The sequence below is a fragment of the Manis javanica genome, chromosome 1, assembly GCF_040802235.1.
Source record: "Manis javanica isolate MJ-LG chromosome 1, MJ_LKY, whole genome shotgun sequence".
NCBI lineage: Eukaryota > Metazoa > Chordata > Mammalia > Pholidota > Manidae > Manis > Manis javanica.
Window position 1 is genome coordinate 152,707,693 of NC_133156.1, and position 24,444 is coordinate 152,732,136.

At 40.8% G+C, this 24,444-nt stretch overlaps 1 protein-coding gene across 9 annotated transcripts in view; it reads right to left on the reverse strand.

The window, feature by feature from the left end:
• Positions 1–6,001: 6,001 nt before the first annotated feature.
• LIMS1 (LIM zinc finger domain containing 1) overlaps positions 6,002–24,444 on the reverse strand; it is a 194,685-nt gene continuing 176,242 nt past the window's right edge. For 6 of the 9 annotated variants that reach the window (XM_037015439.2, XM_037015441.2, XM_037015440.2 and 3 more), the window contains exons 3-10: positions 16,610–16,676; positions 15,639–15,759; positions 15,112–15,261; positions 13,737–13,887; positions 13,169–13,261; positions 12,333–12,381; positions 10,972–11,047; positions 10,622–10,807 (exon numbers count right to left, since the gene is read on the reverse strand). In XM_037015439.2, the coding sequence (XP_036871334.1) occupies positions 10,660–10,807; positions 10,972–11,047; positions 12,333–12,381; positions 13,169–13,261; positions 13,737–13,887; positions 15,112–15,261; positions 15,639–15,759; positions 16,610–16,676 (855 nt within the window). In that variant the 3' untranslated portion in view covers positions 10,622–10,659. Of the gene's footprint in view, positions 8,632–10,621; positions 10,808–10,971; positions 11,048–12,332; positions 12,382–13,168; positions 13,262–13,736; positions 13,888–15,111; positions 15,262–15,638; positions 15,760–16,609; positions 16,740–16,833; positions 16,924–24,444 lie in introns of those variants that run through there. The other 3 variants (XM_037015438.2, XM_017680433.3, XM_073238758.1) reach the window with 2 other exon arrangements.

The window sequence follows — 24,444 nt, forward strand, 5'->3', positions numbered from 1 at the left end:
AAGACCTGAATGTAAGTCATGAAACCATAAAACTCTTAGAAAAATACATAGGCAAAAATCACATGGACATAAACATGAGTGACTTCTTTATGAACATATCTCCCCCGGCAAGGGAAACGAAAGCAAAAATGAACAAGTGGGACTATATCAAGGTAAAAAGCTCCTGTACAGCAAAGGACACCATCAATAGAACAAAAAGGTATCCTACAGTATGGGAGAATATATTCATAAATGACAGATCCGATAAAGGATTGACATCCAGAATATATAAAGAGTTCACATGCCTCAACAAACAAAAAGCAAATAATCCAATTAAAAAATGGGCAGAGGAACTGAATAGACAGTTCTCTAAAGAAATTCAGATGGCCAACAGGCACATGAAAAGATGCTCCACATCACTAGTCATCAGAGAAATGCAAATTAAAACCACAATGAGATATCACCTCAGTCCAGTAAGGATCTCCATCATCAAAAAGACAAAGAACAATAAATGTTGGTGAGGTTGTAGAGAAAGGGGAACCCTCCTATGCTGCTGGTGGGAATGTAAATTAGTTCAACCATTGTGGAAAGCAGTATGGAGGTTCCTCAGAATGCTCAAAATAGAAATACCATTTGACCCAGGAATTCCACTTCTAGGAATTTACCCTAAGAATGCAGCACTCCAGTTTGAAAAAGACAGATGCACCCCTATGTTTATCGCAGCACTATTTACAATACCCAAGATATGGAAGTAACCTAAATGTCCATCAGTAGATGAATGGATAAAGAAGATGTGGTACATGTACAGAATGGAATATTATTCAGCCATAAGAAGAAAACAGATCCTACCATTCGCAACAACATGGATGGAGCTAGAGGGTATTATGCTCAGGGAAATAAGTCAGGCAGAGAAAGACAAGTACGAAATGATTTCACTCATATGTGGAGTATAAGAACAAAGAAAAAAACTGAAGGAACAAAACAGCAGCAGAATCAGAGAACCCAAGAATGGACTAACAGTTACCAAAGGGAAAGGGACTGGGGAGGATGGGTGGGAAGGGAGGGATAAGGGCGAGGAAAAAGAAAGGGGGCATTACGATTAGCATGTATAGTGCGTGGGGGGCATGCGGAGGGCTGTGCAACACAGAGAAGACAATTAGTGATTTTACAACATCTTACTCCGCAGATGGACAGTGACTGTGAAGGGGTATGTGTGGGGGACTTGGTGAAGGGGGGAGCCTAGTGAACATAATGTTCTTCATGTAATTGTAGATTAATGATACCAAAATAAAAAATAAAAATAAAAAAAAAAACTTACCTGTAGTTCCTTTGAATCTGAGATCCACTGACTTTGGAAAACATAAGCTTTCCCCTTTTGAAATCATAACAGGAAGACCTATGCATCTTTCCCTGGTGGCCTTTGACTCTTTAGTTATAGAAGGGGGAATCCTTACTGCCAAGAGCTTATTAAAGCTGTTCATATCAATCACTTTTTAGTAAAGTAGTATTTTTATAGAAACAAGGAAAATGACTCTCCACCCCACAGAATCTAACCTGGACATTTTGTGTATTGATAAAAACATCTGCACAAAAGTTCTTAACAACTCTGCTATAAATATCTGTTCCAGGTCCTACTTTTGAATCCCTGTGAGGCCAATCTCCCAGGGAACTGATTCCTGGATCCGTTTCCTACCTAAAAAAAGCTGAGCCACCCGAATGGTCCAGCATTCCCGTCTCTGATCTCAGACTGCCCGACTAGCAGGAGGAGCTGCTGGCAGCTGGAAGCTGTCTGCTGCAGAGTCTGGACCAGGCCTGTATATGCTGAGGCTCAAAGTCACCCCAATCTCTATTCCTTCTTTCCTTTCCTGTTGTTGATGACACTAAAGATGGGCAGTCAGCCTACAGAAATCTACAGCCCAAGCACGATCACAACATTTTTAGAATTTGTTTAATTGCCTGTTGGTATTACAAAAATAAGGGCCCTGAGTCATCCAAACCCCATTTAAGAGAGATGTTAAAATGATGGTTCAAGGCCTGAGGTTCATGGATTAAAACCACCTTTCAGATTATATTTGTTGTCCTACTTTTAATTTTTCCTGGTGTTATTTCACTTAAACTTTATGCTTGTTCTCCCCAGTTATGTAAGTCTAGGAACCAAAGCCCAGCCAACATTATGTTTCCTGGACAGATTGAATTAGCCACCTATTAACCTTGACAGAAGACACTCTTTGAAGGTCAAAATTTGAAGATCCTTGACAAATGTTGGCTGATGGTTCTCTCCCCTCCCCCTTCCCACCTTCCTTTGCCACTAATGGCCGGGACATCTCAGCTCATTCAATATTGTTTCCTTCCTCTGTGGGACACGACTTTCAGGAAGGAGCCTTCTTAGCAATGTGGGACCACACCCTGAACATAAAAGGGCCATTTTACACATACTTAAATTCACAACATGTGTTCATTAGCAATAATTTCTATGAAATATCTTGATGAAAAGGGGGAAATGCTAAAGAAAAATTCTGAGATGACTTTAAGTGATATAAGGGCTGAAGAATGGGGGAGGATAGAGAAGGGACTGTAATCAGTCAATAGCTGCAAGCTGCAGGCAACCAAACACTCCACATTCCTGGATGAAGTCATCTCAGCAATCATCTGCCACCACATCCCTGTTGCTTGTGAATCAAGCCGGACCATCACCAACCAATCTGAGAGCCTTCTCTGTGGACCAGCCACCTATGCGCTGACTTTCCCTGCTTTGCAGTAGCCCACCTGCCTTATCTCTAGCTATAGAAAGAGCTTTCTTTCCTTGGGACCTTTTACAAATGTTCCGTTTTTGAGTCTTGTGGACAAGTTGTTCCTGTGCTACTGGTGAAGCAGAAACTTCCTGTCCCGGGACTCAGTCCTTTTCTGGCTGCATCTGTAATGGCTCAATTGACCTTATTTCAGATATATCTTGGCTTCTATAGAGTTTCTGATTTGTCACATGCACTTCACATGTGGGGCCAAGAGAAGGTCAGCACAGAAGAGCAACGTGGGTGGTTTTGCCCTCTTGGGACGACTTCTCCAACTGGACATTTCCCTCCTTCAGCTTCGCTCTTGGGGCCCAACTCAATGGAAATTCTCACCAGGCTCTTTGTACAGGTTGTTTTGTTCTCTTTGCCTTAGAGAGCTCCTCCCCACTGTTCTGGACAGCTTTCAGTGTCTTTCAAACCCCAGGTCAGCTATCATTGCCTGTGGGAAAATCTTTCTAGACTCCTTTGAGCAATCTCTTCATCCTACTCATATTTCTCATGTTGGTTCTTATCACAATATATTCTGATGCATTTTTGTGACCCCTGGTAACTGTGAGCTTCCAAGGACTGTATAGCTGTTGTACTGTATATTTTTCAGTACACCGTCTGACAGAAGTTGACATTCAACAAAGGCTCCTGGCATTTGCCTACCATTTGTCTCCTTCTCCACACTTGTCTCTCAACTGGGACAGGAAACTCACAAAGCTTGTTAGAACTGTGGATCATCTACACCAGTGATAAGCAAGGGATTTTTCCAAGAATGATGATATGAACTTCAATGTGAACTTTAGTAATTCATTTTGGTCTTTTTAGGGTCTTTATTCCCTGATTTTTCCTATGTTCTGGCAGAAAAAGCTGCCAGAAAGCTTGGTTCCAATAGTTTAGGTCTCATTGCATGGACACAAAATTAGAGACCCTAGCTGTCCTCTGAAGGAAATTACAACTTGTGAAAGGGGAATATCCATGTCAAATTTCAAAAATAGAGAATGATATTCAAGAACAATACCTACTAAACGTGGGATTTTGGGGGTGATTCTAGATGTTGATACCTTGCCCCAGTGTAACCCTGCTCTGGGGTCTGATATGTAGAGATGCAGCTAGAGAGGTGCAGCGAAGGAACGTCCTTAAAGGAGCTGCTCCCTTCATGACACTTGACTCTTACTGTTGGGATTGAGATCCTCTTCTTGGACTATATAAATACTACTGATGTTTCTAGTAGTGAATGTGAACCAGTCGCCTGCTTGGTACAATTTGAGATTTAAGAAGCCACTTTCCCTTGCACTGAAGATTAGTGACAGTCATTAAGTGGAAAGCCTCCTACTTGATCTTGTGGCATCAAAATTCTAATATGACTGCAAGATTAGAAGGTGAAGCAGAAAATCCCAAGGTTTTAGAAATGAGGAGAAACTACCTTTTCTCTTTCTGCTGCAGTGGAGAAGTCGAGTTTCTGGCAAGCCAGGTCCGATGCAGTAGGCAGCTCACTTGGGCTGCCCTGTGTTCACTGGAAATTCAGAATGTGAGGAGCGGCGTGTATCTGAGGTACAGAACTCATGATTCACCAACCAAGGTTTTAAGGTTTGGCGATCACAGTACAGTTTGTGGAGCACACGTGGAACAAAGCTTTCCTTTCAACTCAACTAAGAATTTGTGATTTACACAGGAGCAGCTTTTAGGTCACCATGGCTCCACTGACGGAGGAAAATTTGCCAAAACAACAGAAACTATGTAAATAATATCGTAACATACACATTTAACCCACCTTAAACATTAAAAAAATAAAGATAGCATTTCCCATTACGATAGCATATTAGTTTTCGCAAACCAAAAAACACTACCTGAAAAGATGTTCCCCTTCTCCCCTGAAATAAAAAAAAAACTCTCAAGTGCCTCTTTGCAACTATTTATGATGATCCTGTACAAGATTTTTGGATCCCGCTCCCAATATTTATTACAAGCATTCCCCAGGTAAATTTTTTAAGCAAGGAAGGAATGATACTTGTGTTCGTAGAAAGCAAGCCGCGGCTGTGGTCGTTAGCTTTAATGATGAATAGCTCTGTGGCCCGCCGGCGTCCGGTGCCGGGGTGCCGGCCCTGCCCGCCGCATCGCAGGGCACCGCGGGGGCGAGGGCGACAGTCCCCCGCCTCCCTCGGCGGGGGGGGGCCAGCTGGCCGCAGGGCGCCCGGGCAGCGGCCGGCGGGGACCCAGGCGGCGAGGTAACTCGCTTCGTTTGGGGAAGTCAGGGGGGACTTCAACACCAGGGGGCAATTCCTCCCAGCAGCGAGCGGGCCTCTTCCCGGGGGCAGGGCCTCCATAGCCCAGGCCGCCCGGCCCCGCGGAGACGCCGCCTGGAGCTGGACCGAGGCCCCGGGGCGCCCCCAGCCCGCAGCCCCGGGAACTTTCTGGGCCCGAACTGAGGAGAGGCCGCTTTCCAGGCACCCTTCCCGCCGCCAGGTGACTCCCCTGCCGTAGGGGCTCAACAAGGCGGTATGGGGAACTGCGCTGCGATCTTCGGATAGAGAATCTTTGATATTTTTACATGGATTTACTAAGTCGTTGTATCAAATAAATTGTGTTCCTCGCAAAACTATAGTAAGTTTTAAAAAGCATTAAAAAAGTGTAACTTAAAAAAAAATTGAGATGTAACTGACAGGACATTAATTTTAGATAAACAGCATGATAGGATACTTGCATTTGTGGTAAAAAGACCATTTCTGTTAACATCCATCATCACCACAGTTACAAATTTCTTTGTGATGCGAACTTTTAAGATCTACTTTGTTAGCAACTTTGAAAGTTGGCAACTTTTGAAATAACACAGCATGGTATTAACTTTAGTCACCACGCTGATTAATACATGAAGTTTGTACCTTCTGATTCCCTCCACCCATCTCACCCACCCCTTCTAGCCCCAGCCTCTAGGAACCACCAATCAATCTTTCTCTGCGTTTATGAGGCCCCTTTTTTTTAGATTTTTTTAAAGATTCCACATCTAAGTGAGATCATATGGTATTTGTCCTTCTCTGACTTCTCTCACTCAGCATAGTGTCCTCATGGCCCATTCATGTGGTCACAAATGGCAAGACTTTATTCTTTTTTATGGCAGAGTGTATATTATATATATTTTCTCTCTTCATCCCTCAGTGGGCACTGAAGCTTATTTCCAAAACAGCTTTCTTAAACATCTGTCTTTTCATGGTTCTGTGCTTCAGTCATTCAAATTAATTCACAACAGGTTATTATTGTTATGTACATTTATTATGCACCGAGTATACCGCAGTGGTTGCTATATAAAAACAATTATTGATATAGTGTCCCTGCCATTGAGCTTACAATCTAAAATGAAATACAACAAGGATGCTGTAAGCCTACCTCAAAATTTCCTTAACTTAGAAATGGTATTTTGGCAAGTAAGTGCCGCAAAGTGACCTATCATTTCAGGTACAATGTTAGTAAGACTTTGAACATGATCCAAAGAATGTTTTACTTGTACCCAGATTATTCACCAATTAATATTAGGTTTGGTAAGAAAAGAGCACTTAGGAATTCAGTAAGAACAATGAATTATTTAAGCAAAGATACTTATTTACTAGCCTGAGGTTTTCCACAGTCAGGCAAAGCTCCACGAACAACATTATGAACTAAGCCATGTTTGTTTTCTAATCCACTTAGAGCTTTTCCACTTCTTCCTCCCTTCCCACAGGTAAGGGCTCCAAGGAAGAAAAAATGCAAGGCTTAACCCCCGCTGAACTTGCAGGAGATACTCCTATTTGAAGAAAGGAGTGAGCAAAGACAGCAGCGGGCCCCTGTCTGCAGGAGAGGCAGAAACAAAGCTGAGTCAGGCTGTGGGGACTCAAGAATACCGCTGTTGTCAAGGTGACTAAGAATGTGGATGAATTAGCTTTTCTGCTCCATATTTCTGTTGTAGGGGTATTTAAGAAGCAAGAATTTAGCATCAAGACGATATGCTGTCAGTCCTGTACTATGCCTGTATCCATAGCATAATATTAATAAGTACTTTCAAGGTTTTTTGCTGGTCATTATTTTAGTTGACAAAGGCACACCGAAGGGACTTTGATTCCTGCTGTCAAATGAGAAGATTGGTTTAAACTTCTGAGCACTTACTGTCTTACACTATATATTTTGATGATTTTCAATAATTTATAATTCTTAGAACTGTAAAAGAACACTAAATAATAAAGTAGTTGGATATAAATTATTTGAAAACCAAAAGAAGTTTGCTCTGTAAAGGACAGGCATAAACTTAAAAACACATGCATACAAATATTTAATGGTACAGTGGTACCATCCTGAGATTTTTTTTTTTAACAGCAAAACGGTACTTCAACTATTTTTGGAAAAATCAGTCATTTTCCCCTAGATGTCCATCTTGGCAACTCTCTTTTAAGTGATAACACAGCAGCAGCAACATTTTAAAAAATGTGAAAAAATTTTCTTTACACAAGTTTATTGAGAAGTAATAGTCCAGAAACTTCAGGATAAAATTTTGATAAAGTAGAATAATTCACTACTTTTCATCTAAAACTGACATTTAAACATCCCTCTTCCAAACTAAGTGTAATTTATACCTCCTACTTAAAATAAATAAAACTCAATTTATTATGAGATTTGAAAAAAAACTTGAAATACCTATTAGCATCATTCTCTTCTAATAAGATGACACAATGTGTTTCTCAGTAAAAGAAAAAGTTTTTTAAAAATACTATCATAGCTGTGATAAATGAGTTTGGGTTTATAATTCTCAGTTACTACACTAATGTTTATTTGGTACTCTAGGAAACAGCTAGAATTCATGATTAAAGCATATCTTTTTCTAAGGCAAGGCAAGTTGGCTATGTATGAATCATAAATGTTAACATGATTATAAAGACAATATAATCAATATGTATACATTCATTTTTTAAAGTGATATATTACAAGCTACATAAAATTTAATTTCATGTCCTATTGTAAGACTATATCTTTGACCTTAAGCTGAGAAGCATAATTGCTGTAATACATTAAAAATACTTCATTTTTCCAATATTGTAAAGTATACTGTATTTTCAAATAACTAGTATAAATTTTTTTTTGCACAAAGTTTAAAGTCATACCATTAGCGAGCTAGAACTACTGTGGTTAATTGTATGAAAGAAGTTCAGAAGGAGAACAAAATATAAAACTAAGCAAAGCAATTGCTGTATTTAATAAAAAACAAACAAAATCAAGTAGTTCTGAATACACTTGTTTCCTTAGTAATGTGTGTATCCATTTAACTGCTATTAGTCTGATTAACATATTAAGATTCTGTAAAATTTGTTTTTCATGGTTGGTTATTTTTCTTCCCTATATCCTTCCCAACAGCAGCTAGAATTTTCTGTTGAGTACAAAGTGAGATAATGTTTATATTTTTTAATTTGAGTCAGTAAAAGCTCTTTTCTTTCATTTTTAAACGTTATATTAATTTTTGGGGCCTTAATTAAAATTTAACATTTAACCATGTGTTTTTGCTTTTTTAGTCTACATCTCAACAAATTGATAAAGGTTATTAACAAAGGCAAATCTTGATTTCATATGTGATTATAAATTGTTTTTCTTTTTTGAGGAGGAAAAGGACATAAAAACCATTCATATAGGTCCTCTTCACTCTCAACTCTTTTGAGGTACAGCCTTAAACAAAGGTGGATCAAATCAAGTAATGCTGGTAATCTCTTATCTTTGCATAGAAGAGAAAAAATAAAATAAAGGAAATTATTTCCTTCCTAAGGTCTCAGCTAGTTTCTTAAGTCTTTTCTTCAGCTCCAATGGAAATTTCTCATAGCACTTCTTACAGACTGGTTTCATGTCAAACTCCACAAATTTATTCCTAAAGATAATAACAATAATAAAAAAAAAGAAATTAGTGAAAATGCATACAACACAGACATCTAAATGTGAAGTAATTTTATTGAAGCAAATGAAGATACTATATGATGACATCTATGTTCATGTTAGCAGAAAACTAATTCTAACCTTAATTCTTGTCGTTGTACTAGATGTAAAAAAGTCACATTATCATTTGAAGAAATCATCCTTATAAAATTAATCTTTATCTGTATAATTGAGACTATTACATTTTAGTCAGTGCTATATATACAGGAAATCTAATGTACACATAATTCAGGTAAGTAAAGTCAATTATGTTTTAAAGAACTAGAAGAATACTTTAAAGAATAGTTCTTTAAGGCAAAGACTGTATTTCTGTAATTTGAATGATCCTCTCCTTACTGAAGGTGAAATGATCTTACTAAGTATTTTAAAATAGGTAGCGATGAGGTTTGATTTTTCCTGGTATAAAATGGCTTGCTCCTCCACCCCCAACAACAACAAAAATCATCAAAAGAAAAAAAATCTAAAATCATAATGGGTTGTTTTGGTTGGTCATCTGATAGAAAGGTTGGTAGGGGAGATACAAAGAAGATTTTTAAGCACTCCTGAAGAACACAGGTGAGCCAGATCGCCTGTGGTTACATTTGTGTTTGGCAGATGTATGGAGAACTCAACTCCTTGTGAAAGCTAGAGCAATACACATTATCAATTTATTTGTAAAACAGTTCTGGAGAAGACAAGTTTCCAGCTGGCCTCCTAACTATCTGTAATGCATTTCCAATAGGTAATCACAAGTTATGACTGCTGAAATTTAGGGCCCTTAATTGTGAATTGAGTAAATGTACAACTTTTTAACTTGATTGTTTTCTCTAAAATTACATTTAGGAAGTATTTGTGGAGCAAGTCTAGTGGTACACTGTTGACTATAACAAATGATTACATCTGCTCATATAATTTTAAAGAACAATGTTAATTCCTAACCAAATACTTAAAACAAAAATTCCTTTTTTTAAAAGCACCAGATGGGAATTATTTTCTGTTTTTTCAGAGATCCTAATGCTGATAGTAACTCAAATGATAATTAGATTTCAATTTTCAGTTTGATTTAAATAGTACCCATTGAGTTAAAAGTCTCCCAAAGTCATCTGAGAATAAAAGTTATTAAAACTGCCTTTTTTTGATGAAGCAAATAAATTATCACTGCTTTCAGAGATACTGCTAAGCAAAACTTTCATTGTTTTAATTTTATATTTGGATTTTAGTATATTTTTATAGAAGGGTACATGAAAGCTGAACAATAAAGAAGTTGTCGAGCTAGAAAACAATGGTAACCAGGAAGGAAAAATGGGTCAATCATCCCAGCCATTCAAAAGACTTCAAAGATTGAATTACTTCCCACAAAAATCAGGAATGAAATAGAATTTGAAAACATCACGATGCATATGGGCGTCATGTGAAAGCACCCCTACATACAGCAGAGATAGGAGGTATCTTGTATGTTCAGCAGATGGTTTTTGATTAGATAGGGAACAACCTATCTAACTGTAAAGGATTCACTTTAATACAGTACTTAGAACATGAGACACTTGGAATTGCACAATTTCATTATTTTAGGCAAAGAAACCAAAAACCAGGATTTTGAAAGCTGTAATTATTAGGCAACACTACTTTAAAACTTTTCCCAGTATCTATTAGGAAACTGGAGTTCTTCCCTTTGGATTCACTTAAAAAAAATCTACACCATATAGTGATTTTAAAAAAGAGACAAGGGAGCCTGCAGATTGAGGGAAATACATGAAGTACAAGCCACTGTTAAGTGCGACCTGTGTTAGCTTAAGCTTTATACTTTTAATAATTATGCAAAAGGACCGACTTTACTCAGGATAAATACTTGTATTTCAATCTCTAATAAGCTACAAATACATGTCAAAAGGAACCAAGAAAAGCCAAAGACAGAAACAGAGCCAGGACACGTTCTGCAGGACTGACCCAAGAAGACAGAGACGAGGACGAGGGACAGAGAGGTTCACAGACACACTGGCTTTTTCTTTTTCTGCTTGTCCTTATCCTTTGCTTCTCTCTCCCGTTTGGCAAGTCGCCTCTTAAATTCTTCTGGCATTTTCTCATAACAGTGTTTGCAGACTGGTTTTAGGTCAATTTCAACAAACTTATCCCTTTGAGCAGGACAAAGAAGGAATAGGAGAAAACATGGAACAGTTAAAGGAAGAGCCTTTGCCCTCAGAAGCTTCAACAGAAAGGAGACAGAGGGAACCAAAGAATTCTCTTCAAAAACTCTAGAAGCTCCCAGGGCTCACACTGGACCCGACAGTGGACTTACTTGAGTGTCAGCTTAGTGTTGCAAGTGGAGCAGGCAAAGCAGCTCACACACCAGGCCTTGTTCAGCGCGGAGACCACTGGAGGGGAGGCAAGACAGCTGGTCACAGGCGGGCTGGGGCTGGGGCTTAAATGTACAGCTCTAAGGCGGAGCTGAGGTTATTTCCACAGCATATGGAAGAGTTCGCAGGAGGTTTTCTTGCAAAAGAATCATGTAGCTAAAAATCTCAGTGCTATTAATGTTTACTGAGTCCATCTTACTTATTTAGTAAGGCTATTTTTTCACATACAAACCAAGCACTTAATTTACATCTCACGTGACTGTAGGCTTTGTCTTAGGGAAGGTTACTATTGCCTTTCAACCTTATTACAGTTCCTCTCTCCCTCTTGGGAAGCATATATGCATGCCAGGTCTTCACACCGAAGCTCACGGCCTCTCACCCGTGCACAGTGCAGCCTGCCTTACGTCACTCAGACGGGCTTTCCGGCTCAGCACCTGCCTATCAGCACACTGTCACCTCCTCTGCCCTACTGTCCCTGGCCTGACAAAGAAATACAGACTAGGTAAGTCATTTTTAAAAATCCAAATATTAACATATTCATCTGTAGGAAGGAGTCTTTCTTCCAAAGCTGAGAAGAGCTTTTTGACAGCTTCTTTCACCTGGCAACCATCTCATGTAGGGGCGAGTGAAGTTATATTTTCAATGGCAGTAAAGATTGCTCTCCTGCACTAATCCTTCCGTAAACTGCACACGGGCAGGGTTTCAGAAAGTATTTCCAAGTTATGCTCTCTGCCAAGAGCCATGAAGCATGCTGAAAACAGGAATATTTAAAACTTTGCCAGGAAGTTTCTGGCAGAATTGTGCTAGCAACTATTAGCAAACAACACAGCTGCTTCCCTGTTCCAGCCCATCACCCTGCCTAATCACCACAGGACAAGGGTGGTAAGTCCTGCAAAGGGCCACAGATAACTGCCAGGTTTTAGCATCTGCAGGGTTAAAGTTCCTACCTACCTGATAAAACTGCTCTTAATATAACACTGCCCTACAGCTTCCACATTACATAATTCCAGGGGATGGAAACAGAAACAGACCTCAGGGTCAGCCACAAACCACTCCCACAATTCTTGCTGTAACAACCGCGCAGCACTGGCCTAAAGTAGTTCCTAAATGAGTAACAAATACAACTCTTTGGATGTTATCATGTCTGCTGTAGATTACTTAGGAAAAATGCCAAAGAAAGAGAAAAACGAATGGATAACAATCACATTCCAATCAATAGCAATCATAGCCTCTTCCAATTTGCATATTACCCAAGTGCTCTTGTGTCACAATGGCACCATATAAAATCCCCACAGACACTTACCATCACCCTCTATAACACGGTTGCAGTGGAAACAAACATCACCAAATAGCTGAAAATAAAAACGAAAGGAAAAGTTAAGATGTGTTACAACTAAGTTTTAGAACACCAAATACTTAATATAATTTCAGTTCTTTCTACCACTTAAAAACAAGTAGCTGGCTAATTAAAACCAGAATTTAGCATTACTAAAGAAAATAAGAAAAGTTCATTGACTAGTTTTTACTTCTTACAATGCAAATAATTTACTTTTCATCACTATCAAAAATAGAAAAAGGCTCTGGAAATGTTGCAGACTTAAGATGGCTAATGGAACATGACAGCCCTGAACTGATCCAGTATTAGAGGGAGACCTTGCTGTAAGGACATTAGTGGGTCAAGGACAAAATTGGAATAAACAGATGAAAGTATTGTATCAATACCAATTAACTGTGGTTACATAACAGAGTTCCACATTCTTGGGAAATCTACATGGGCTATTTAGGGATAAAGGACAATGATGAACTTGTCAATGTTTCAAAAAAAAAAAGCATGTGTATTTGTATATATGTGTATGTACATTTGTATATAAAGATGTGCATTTGATAAGTGTGTGTTTTTAGAGAAAGACTGAGCACATGCAAACAATAAGGCAAATGTTGAGTCTGAGGGAAAGGCGTAAGGTGTTCTTTGTATTTTTACGTTACTACTCTTCTGAGTCAAATTCTGTCCCAAATAAAATGTTAAAAACAAATCTCACAGTTCACTGTGCATTTTACAAGAGATTTCCTTGTAGTTAAAATACTGATAAGTTCAAATTCATAAAAGTCTATCTCATGTCCAATGAGTATGATCAGTACCTGGTTATAGTGGGTTTCACAGTATGCCAGGCCCTTCCTTTCATAATGGCGATGTCCAAGAAATGGTTTTTCACACTTGGCACAAACAAAATGCTGAAAAAAATTGCTAAAGGTCATTTTTGAGTCACCATATTTTATTTGCAAGTTAAACTATCTTCAGAAAAGACAGATGGAAATCTGAGACAGTTACTCATTCGGCCGTAGGTAACCCCGCAGCTCTTCAGTCTTGCTGAATCCAGGCGTCTGTGCCTGACGGTTTACTGCACACACAGCCTAGTCCAACAACGCGGAAGGAGACAATGGGGCTCCTAGTAGGCGCGTCTCCAGGGCGGGGCCGCTGCTGGCTGTGGACCATGACCCTTCCTGCCTCAGGGGGCCCGAACAACAGAAGCACGAGTCCTGTGGCATTACTGAGGGACCACAAAAGCCATGTATACTCTGTAGTCCTAATTTTCTACACAGTCTAATGTCTTAAAAGTCCGTATTTAATCTTCAGAATCTCCTAGTCTTGTTAGCACATCTGAATTACGGTTATTCAAAACTGGTCACTGTTCCATCATGTACTCACCTCCACATGCCACTGCTTGCCCATAGCATTGACCACACGCCCTTCAATGGGCCGGCGACAGGCGCCGCAGATGGGAACCCCCATTTTATCATGGCATGGCAGGCAGTAGAGTTCCCCCTTCAGCTCCCGGGCATCAGCAGTGAGCTCCTTCCTGTCAGGAGAAACACCCACGTGAGTAACACCACCTCGAGAGAAACGCAAATATGTGGTTGGTGCACTGTTAGGTTTTTGAAGTTCCTGCTCTAACAATCCCTGTAACTTTATTCTCCCCTTAGTAGTGCTCAGAGTAACCTCAATTAGTAGGTGTGAGTGGGTTTCAGACTCCATCAACAGTGAGGAAATATACGAGTGAGTGCGATCTAGTTGCGTTGTTCCTATTTACCATGCCCTTGTTTAGTGTCGCCTTAGAGCCCAGGTGTCTTCTTTAGACAGCTACGGAGAATCCCTCACTGGGGACGGATGCAGTGACACTATCTTTCCAAAATGACAGAGCCCGAGACTAGTTCCATTTACTAACAGTTATTTAAACTGTCACAAGCTGTTAAAAATAGTCAAGCGTTGATAGAAAAGTAACAAATGAAATGCCCAGAATTTCCCTTCTCTAAATGCTTAACTCCATCATTTTCAGTCTCCTGTATCAACGGACATTTTGCTGGGGATGAGCTCACTCAGCCAGATGGACTTGTTTGAATTCCATCTGCTTCAAATAATTCTGCACAAGCGCTAACGGAAAGTGAGCAGAAGGAACTCTCACCAGAGGGCCAGGAGGCGCGAGATGAGCACAGACCGGTGGCCATGGAACGGGAGGGGCGCCCTGCGTACGCCGTGCGCAGTTTGCCTCATCTGCCTTCACTCTCCCCCAACTATAATTTAGCAGTTCATATTCATTAAAGTATCTTTTTCACTCAATTTTTATACTAGTTGGAAAATTCAGAAAATCATAGCCTAACAATTTCATGTAAGTTCTGCAATTCCCTTCAGATGTAAATAAAGCAAAATTAAATAAACATAATTTAAGATACCACTCTAATAGAGCTGTAAAAGTTAAACATGTACCAGGATGAGACTTTTTAAAGCTTTTTTAAAATTCTGTATTGGAAAACCATATACATACAATTTTGGGTTAATGGGCTATTTTAATATGGACTGAGTATTTAAAGCTGTGTGTGTAGGTACACACATGTATGTACATGTACACACACACGACAGAGGGAGAGTGCATGCTGTACACACACTCAAGTAGGTCAAGATTTAACCGATGAGTAAATGAAGGGTGTGCAGGTGTTCTTTATGTCATCCCCCAGTAACGGATCATAGTGGGACATGGCCTTTTATTTCCGTTACTTGTGCAATACAAAGGAAGAGGTCACAGCACCCGCAGTTGGCACAGTTGAAGTGGTCCGGATGGTAAGGGTCGTTCTTGAATATCAGAGGCTGCTCATCGACGACGGCATGGCATTTCTGGCAGATGTATTTTCCTAGGCCTCTGGCTTTTTCAAGATTGTGACAGGAGCGGCACAGATGTCTGAACAGAGCCAAAACTTTTTTAGAAACAAATCTGAAATCTAAGGTTCTTCCTAAAAATCAAAAAGAAATATGCTTCCCGTATCTCTGAAAAGAAATTAAACCATTTCTTTAAAAATCATCACTGGCTTAAGAGAGTAGAATCAAGCACCACTTTTTACATGAAAGGTTCTTTACTCCCACCCAGATGATCTGAGGCTTAAGAAGTACCATCCAAAGGTGGGATCCCCTGTTTGTCTGCCCAGGAGCATGGGAATACCGGGACCCGTCCTGACAGGCGGACAGGTCAAGCAGGGCAGCCCGGAGTCCCCACCCCTGGGACATGGTGTCCAGTGCCGCAGGTGGGAAGCCCAGGCCCCGAGGACCACACACCCCTACCTCCCGGCATTCTTGACAAAGCCGATATCTGCTAGCACTTTGTCGCAGAGGTCACAGAGGAAGCACTTGGGGTGCCAGCTGTTATTCATGGCTTTGATAACTCGGCCAATGATGAACTCACCTGCAGGATAGGGACACACAAAGGACCCCAGTGGGGCATCTTGCTGTTGCAGGCGGTAAGGGAAAACCCAGGAGGAACAAATACATTTTAAACCTTTCTCTGCAAATCGGGACTTTTTTATGTATGTCTACCACACTGAGCACTACATTAGAAGAAGGGTTTTCTGTGTCACCTAAGTCCTTGTTTTTGATGCCGTGGCCATATTTTTGGGCTGTCTTATCCCAGCTCCCAATTGGCTTTCTTTTTCCAAATGATGTATGACGGGGCTCTCCTGAATGCCTTTTTGGCTGTCTCTGGTCATCACTGACACAGAAAACAAATCCACAATGCATTTCCTTGTAGCCCAAACTTAACCTCGTCTGCCATTAAACCTTCGAACATTCTGCCCAGCACTGCCGACCCGAGACCTTCTAGCAGAGCTGTGAGCAACCAGAGGGGCTGCGGTGGGAGGTCAGTGCTTGGTGACACACAGTGACCCCCCAGGCACCCACTGATGTCCTCCCTGTCTGTCTCCTGACAGACCCGAAAGCAAGTAGGTAAAGGTTACATTAACAGGGGTAAAGAACATTCCCAAAGATCGCCTAGCAGAAGTCCTAGTTAGTCCCCACACACTTTCACACCAGGTGACCTGAAACACCAGTTCTCTCCAGGTTTTGATACTCTTGCAGTTTGTCATGTGCTGGCTGGCAGTGGCTCCCATATTGCTACAGTCCCCACTAGGATTGTAAAGTATTAGATGCATTATAATGAGCACCAAAACCATTTTTGTCACTGATACTTCAGAAGTGTTAAAAAAACTTGAGTAATTCTGAAATTTACTTTTTAGTTTGCATTCAGCAGTAACACTTACCACACTGATGGCAGCAAGGAGCAAAGAGCATCTGAAAATCGTGTTCACAGTACTTCCTTCCTTCAAACTGAAATGGAAAAAGCACCATCACTTGTACATTGGAAACAATCGCAGGGCGGGCAGATTTATTCTATGGAGACATATGGGAAGGATGTTTGTGAACTAAGAGATCTGCCTTAAGAATTTATAATTCTATTGAGATTTTCTGAAGAAAGAAATCCTACCATTTGCAACCATGGATGGAGCGGGAGGGTATTATGTTCAGTGAAATAAGCCAGGCGGAGAAAGACAAGTACCATATGATTTTACTTATTTGTGGAATCTAAGAACAAAACAAAGCACAATGAACCAAACAGGTAGATTCACAGATACTGAGAAGTGAGGTAGTCACCATGGGGGAGTGGGGGTGGGAGGGGAAGGGGGAGAAAAGGGCACAAAAACTCTCAATCATAAGTTGGTCATGGGTATAGTAGTGCAGCATGAAGAATAGAGCCAATGATTCTGTAACATCTTCCTATGTTGACATATAGTTACTGGGGTTGAGGATTTAATACCATGGGTAACTGATGAACCACTGTGTTGTATACCTGAAACCAATATAATAATGTGTATTAAGTATACATCAATATAAATAAATAAATAAACAAAAGCAGATATACTTTTGTACCTTCCATACATCTACATGTAGGTACTGGAGAGAGGACCCAAACGAGCTGAGACTGGCACAATACCATGCCTCCGGAGCAGTGACCTCACCTTTGTGCTCGTGTCTTGGCTCACGTGCTCCACCCTTTAAGACACTGATGAAAGGGTCCTCTCCCCCAGAAAATGCTAAGCATACATGCAAACCCCTTCCCATATTTTTCAGGTTGATATAAAAAATATTTTACTGTAAGCTTAAATGTTTACAAGGGATAAATATTCTAGCACATTTTACATTTTAAAGATTTAAAAATGGGCCCAAATCCATTAAAAAAAGTTTCTTTTATCAGCTGGAAAATTTACTTACCTTCATTCTCTCCTTGAACTATTTCCATTTCATTTTACCCAGAGCTTTACCCTAGTACAATATTTTTAATACTAAAGTCTTTTAATTGATTACCCTATTAATACTTCTCTGTAATTAAAATGCATACAACCACACTGTGAAACTTGTTTTACTTTCCAAATCCACCAGGCTCTAAAGGCTAACATTCTTTTCCTTCTGGATTCAGATGCCATGACAGTGATTAACACAACACATAGTACAAATGTTAAATTTTATTTTTTACTATTTCATTATTTACTTCAAAAGCATTTCTTACTGAGATGAGCAGGCTGCTCTTTCCCCTCACAATTACCTCACGTATCCATGGATAGATGTTCCTTACCACTGGAAGAGTCAGGGCTCAATATTAATATTAGGTTCACTTTGTTTTGGGAATTGATTTTACCCTTTTCCCATAAGTAAGTCATAGGAATCACACAATGTCTCCCTTTGAATCTTTGAGCTCCTTACAGGTTTTATTTCAAAAATCACATACTGAGAGTTTCCAAGATGGCGGCGTGAGTAGAGCAGTGGAAATCTCCTCCCAAAAACACATAGAGCTATGAAAATATAACAAAGAAAAATCTTCCTAAAATAGAAACCACAGGACACAGGACAACATCCAGACCACATCCACACCTGCAAGAACCCAGCGCCTTGTGAAGGGGGTAAGATACAAGCCCCAGCCCGGCGGGACCCGAGCGCCCCTCCCCCCGGCTCCCGGCGGGTGGAGAGAAACCGGAGCAGTTTTTTTTTTGGCGAGCGCTTTTTGGAAGCCTTAGAGGGACGGGCCCCCGTTGCTGGGAAGGCAGGGTGGCGGGACCGGTGAGGAGGTGCCTGGGAACAGCGCCGGAGGACAAAGAATATCCCGCGTTTCTCCCTGCGAGACCTGGGGGCGGGTGCCTGAGACCGGTGCCTGAGGACGGAGGAGGTTGCGCGTTTTTCCCCTTTTTTTTTTTTTTCTCTTTTTGGCAAGCGCTTTTTGGAAGCCTTGAAGGGACGGGGACCCCAGTGCTAGGGAGGCACGGTGGCGGGACTGGTGAGCGGGTGGCTGGGACCGGCGCCTGAGGACAAAGAATATCCCCCGTTTTTCCCTGCGGGACCGGTGGGCGGGTGCCTGAGACCGGCACTTGAGGACAGAGGAAATCGCGCGTTTTTCCCCTTTTTTTTTTCTCTTTTCTGCGAGTGCTTTTTGGAAGCCTAAAAGGGACAGGGACCCCGGTGCTAGGGAGGCAGGGCGGCGGGACTGGTGAGCGGGTGCCTGGGACCGGCACCTGAGGACAAAGAATATCCTGCATTTTTCCCTGTGGGACCGGTGGGTGGGTGCCTGAGACCAGCACCTGAGGACGGAAGAAATCGCGCGTTTTTCCCCTTTTTTTTCTCTCTTTTTGCCAAGTGCTTTTTGGAAGCCTTGAAGGGACAGGGACCCCGGTGCTAGGGAGGCAGGGCGGCAGGACTGGTGAGCGGGTGCGTGGGACCAGTGCCTGAGGACAAAGAATATTGAGCGTTCCTTCCCTGCGGGACCGGTGGGTGGGTGCTTTTTGGAAGCCTTGAAAGGACAGGGACCCTGGTGCTAGGGAGACAGGGCAGCAGGACCAGTGCGCGGGTGCCTGGGACCGGCACCTGAGGAAAAAAAAAAAAATCGCGTGTTTTTTCTTTTTTTTTTCCTTTCTGTTCCCTCTCTCATTGTTGCTGTTGTTGTTTTGGTTTGGAGAGTGCTTTTTGGAAATCTTAAAGGGGCAGGACAGGTCACTTAGACCAGAAGCAGGGAATCTGGGGATCTCTGGGCACTCTAACCCCCTGGGCAGCAGGGAGCACAGAGGCCCCTTACGGAGATAAATAGTCTCCTGGCTGCTCCCCCTCTAACGGGGCTCCACCATTTTGGAGGAACAGCCCCAGCCAGGCCAAGCCCACAGCAACAGTGGAGATAAACCCCAAAGCAACTGGGCAGGAAGCAGAAGCCCTGTCTGCGCACAGCTGCCCAGCACAAGCCACTAGAGGTCGCTATTCTCCCAGGAAAAGGCTACAAACCAACAAGAAGGGAAGCTCTTCCAGCGGTCACTTGTACCAGCTCTGCAGACTATCTCTATCACCATGAAAAGGCAAAACTACAGGCAGACAAAGATCACAGAGACAACACCTGAGAAGGAGACAGACCTAACTAGTCCTCCTGAAAAAGAATTCAAAATAAAAATCATGAACATGCTGACAGAGATGCAGAAAAAAATGCAAGAGCAATGGGATGAGATGCAGAGAAAAATGCAAGAGCAGTGGGATGAGATGCAGAGAAAAATGCAAGAGCAGTGGGATGAAGTCCGGAAGGAGATCACAGATGTCAGGAAAGAGATCACAGAAGTGAAACAATCCCTGGAAGGATTTATAAGCAGAATGGATAAGATGCAAGAGGCCATTGAAGGAATAGAAGCCAGAGAACAGGAACGTATAGAAGCTGACATAGAGAGAGATAAAAGGATCTCCAGGAATGAAACAACACTAAGAGAAATATGTGACCAATACAAAAGGAAAAACATTCGTATTATAGGGATACCAGAAGAGGAAGAAAGAGGAAAAGGGATAGAAAGTGTCTTTGAAGAAATAATTGCTGAAAACTTCCCCAAACTGGGGGAGGAAATAATCGAACAGACCATGGAATTATACAGAACCCCCAACAGAAAGGATCCAAGAAGGACAACACCAAGACACATAATAATTAAAATGGCAAGGATCAAGGACAAGGAAAGAGTTTTAAAGGCAGCTAGAGAGAAAAAGGTCACCTATAAAGGAAAACCAATCAGGCTAACATCAGACTTCTCAACAGAAACCCTACAGGCCAGAAGAGAATGGCATGATATACTTAATGCAATGAAACAGAAGGGCCTTGAACCAAGGATACTGTATCCAGCACGACTATCATTTAAATATGATGGTGGGATCAAACAATTCCCAGACAAGCAAAAGCTGAGGGAATTTGCTTCCCACAAACCACCTCTACAGGGCATCCTACGGGGACTGCTCTAGATGGGAGCACCCCTAAAAAGAGCACAGAACAAAACACACAACATATGAAGAAGGGAGGAGGAGGAATAAGAAGGGAGAGAAGAAAAGACTCTCCAGACAGTGTATATAACAGCTCAATAAGCAAGCTAAGTTAGGCAGTAAGATACTAAAGAAGCTAACCTTGAACCTTTGGTAACCACGAATCTAAAGCCTGCAATGGCAATAAGTACATATCTTTCAATAGTCACCCTAAATGTAAATGGACTTAATGCACCAATCAAAAGACATAGAGTAATAGAATGGATAAAAAAGCAAGACCCATCTATATGCTGCTTACAAGAAACTCACCTTAAACCCAAAGATAAGCATAGACTAAAAGTCAAGGGATGGAAAAACATATTTCAGGCAAACAACAGTGAGAAGAAAGCAGGGGTTGCAGTACTAATATCAGACAAAATAGACTTCAAAACAAAGAAAGTAACAAGAGATAAAGAAGGCCACTACATAATGATAAAGGGCTTAGTCCAACAAGAGGATATAACCATTCTAAATATATATGCACCCAATACAGGAGCACCAGCATATGTGAAGCAAATACTAACAGAACTAAAGAGGGAAATAGACTGCAATGCATTCATTGTAGGAGATTTCAACACACCACTCACCCCAAAGGATAGATCCACCGGGCAGAAAATAAGTAAAGACACACAGGCACTGAACAACACACTAGAACAGATGGACCTAATAGACATCTATAGAACTTTACATCCAAAAGCAACAGGATATACATTCTTCTCAAGTGCACATGGAACATTCTCTAGAATAGACCACATACTAGCTCACAAAAAGAGCCTCAGTAAATTCCACAGTATTGAAATTCTACCAACCAATTTTTCAGACCACAAAGGTATGAAAGTAGAAATAAATTCTACAAAGAAAACAAAAAGGCTCACAAACACATGGAGGCTTAACAACATGCTACTAAATAATCAATGGATCAATGAACAAATCAAAATAGAGATCAAGGAATATATAGAAACAAATGACAACAACAACACTAAGCCCCAACTTCTGTGGGATGCAGCGAAAGCAGTCTTAAGAGGAAAGTATATAGCAATCCAGGCACACTTGAAGAAGGAAGAACAATCCCAAATGAATAGTCTAACATCACAATTATTAAAACTGGAAAAAGAAGAACAAATGAGGCCTAAAGTCAGCAGAAGGAGGGACATAATAAAGATCAGAGAAGAAATAAACAAAATTGAGAAGAATAAAACAATAGCAAAAATCAACGAAACCAAGAGCTGGTTCTTTGAGAAAATAAACAAAATAGATAAGCCTCTAGCCCAACTTATTAAGAGAAAAAGAGAGTCAACACAAATCAACATAATCAGAAATGAGAATGGAAAAATCACGACAGACTCCACAGAAATACAAAGAATTATTAAAGACTACTATGAAAACCTATATGCCAACAAGCTGGAAAACCTAGAAGAAATGGACAACTTCCTAGAAAAATACAACCTCCCAAGACTGACCAAGGAAGAAACACAAAAGTTAAACAAACCAATTACAAGCAAAGAAATTGAAACAGTAATCAAAAAACTACCCAAGAACAAAACCCCGGGGCCGGACGGATTTACCTCGGAATTTTATCAGACACACAGAGAAGACATAATACCCATTCTCCTTAAAGTGTTCCACAAAATAGAAGAAGAGGGAATACTCCCAAACTCATTCTATGAAGCCAACATCACCCTAATACCAAAACCAGGCAAAGACCCCACCAAAAAAGAAAATTACAGACCAATATCCCTGATGAACGTAGATGCAAAAATACTCAATAAAATATTAGCAAACAGAATTCAACAGTATATCAAAAGGATCATACACCATGACCAAGTGGGGTTCATCCCAGGGATGCAAGGATGGTACAACATTCGAAAATCCATCAACATCATCCACCACATCAACAAAAAGAAAGACAAAAACCACATGATCATCTCCATAGATGCTGAAAAAGCATTTGACAAAATTCAACATCCATTCATGATAAAAACTCTCAGCAAAATGGGAATAGAGGGCAAGTACCTCAACATAATAAAGGCCATATATGATAAACCCACAGCCAGCATTATACTGAACAGCGAGAAGCTGAAAGCATTTCCACTGAGATCGGGAACCAGACAGGGATGCCCACTCTCCCCACTGTTATTTAACATAGTACTGGAGGTCCTAGCCACGGCAATCAGACAAAACAAAGAAATACAAGGAATCCAGATTGGTAAAGAAGAAGTTAAACTGTCACTATTTGCAGATGATATGATACTGTACATAAAAAACCCTAAAGACTCCACTCCAAAACTACTAGAACTGATATCGGAATACAGCAAAGTTGCAGGATACAAAATCAACACACAGAAATCTGTAGCTTTCCTATACACTAACAACGAATCAATAGAAAGAGAAATCAGGAAAACAATTCCATTCACCATTGCATCAAAAAGAATAAAATACCTAGGAATAAACCTAACCAAGGAAGTGAAAGACTTATACTCTGAAAACTACAAGTCACTCTTAAGAGAAATTAAAGGGGACACTAATAAATGGAAACTCATCCCATGCTCATGGCTAGGAAGAATTAATATCGTCAAAATGGCCATCCTGCCGAAAGCAATTTACAAATTTGATGCAATCCCTCTCAAATTACCAGCAACATTCTTCAATGAATTGGAACAAATAATTCAAAAATTCATATGGAAACACCAAAGACCCCGAATAGCCAAAGCAATCCTGAAAAAGAAGAATAAAGTAGGGGGGATCTCACTCCCCAACTTCAAGCTCTACTACAAAGCCATAGTAATCAAGACAATTTGGTACTGGCACAAGAACAGAGCCACAGACCAGTGGAACAGATTAGAGACCCCAGAAATTAACCCAAACATATATGGTCAATTAATATTTGATAAAGGAGCCATGGACATACAATGGCAAAATGACAGTCTCTTCAACAGATGGTGCTGGCAAAACTGGACAGCTACATGTAGGAGAATGAAACTGGACCATTGTCTAACCCCATATACAAAGGTAAACTCAAAATGGATCAAAGACCTGAATGTAAGTCACGAAACCATTAAACTCTTGGAAAAAAACATAGGCAAAAACCTCTTAGACATAAACATGAGTGATCTCTTCTTGAACATATCTCCCCGGGCAAGGAAAACAACAGCAAAAATGAGCAAGTGGGACTACATTAAGCTGAAAAGCTTCTGTACAGCGAAAGACACCATCAATAGAACAAAAAGGAACCCTACAGTATGGGAGAATATATTTGAAAATGACAGATCTGATAAAGGCTTGACGTCCAGAATATATAAAGAGCTCACACGCCTCAACAAACAAAAAACAAATAACCCAATTAAAAAATGGGCAGAGGAACTGAACAGACAGTTCTCCAAAAAAGAAATACAGATGGCCAAGAGACACATGAAAAGATGCTCCACATCGCTAATTATCAGAGAAATGCAAATTAAAACTACAATGAGGTATCACCTCACACCAGTAAGGATAGCTGCCATCCAAAAGACAAACAACAACAAATGTTGGCGAGGCTGTGGAGAAAGGGGAACCCTCCTACACTGCTGGTGGGAATGTAAATTAGTTCAACCATTGTGGAAAGCAGTATGGAGGTGCATCAAAATGCTCAAAACAGACCTACCATTTGACCCAGGAATTCCACTCCTAGGAATTTACCCTAAGAACGCAGCAATCAAGTTTGAGAAAGACAGATGCACTCCTATGTTTATCGCAG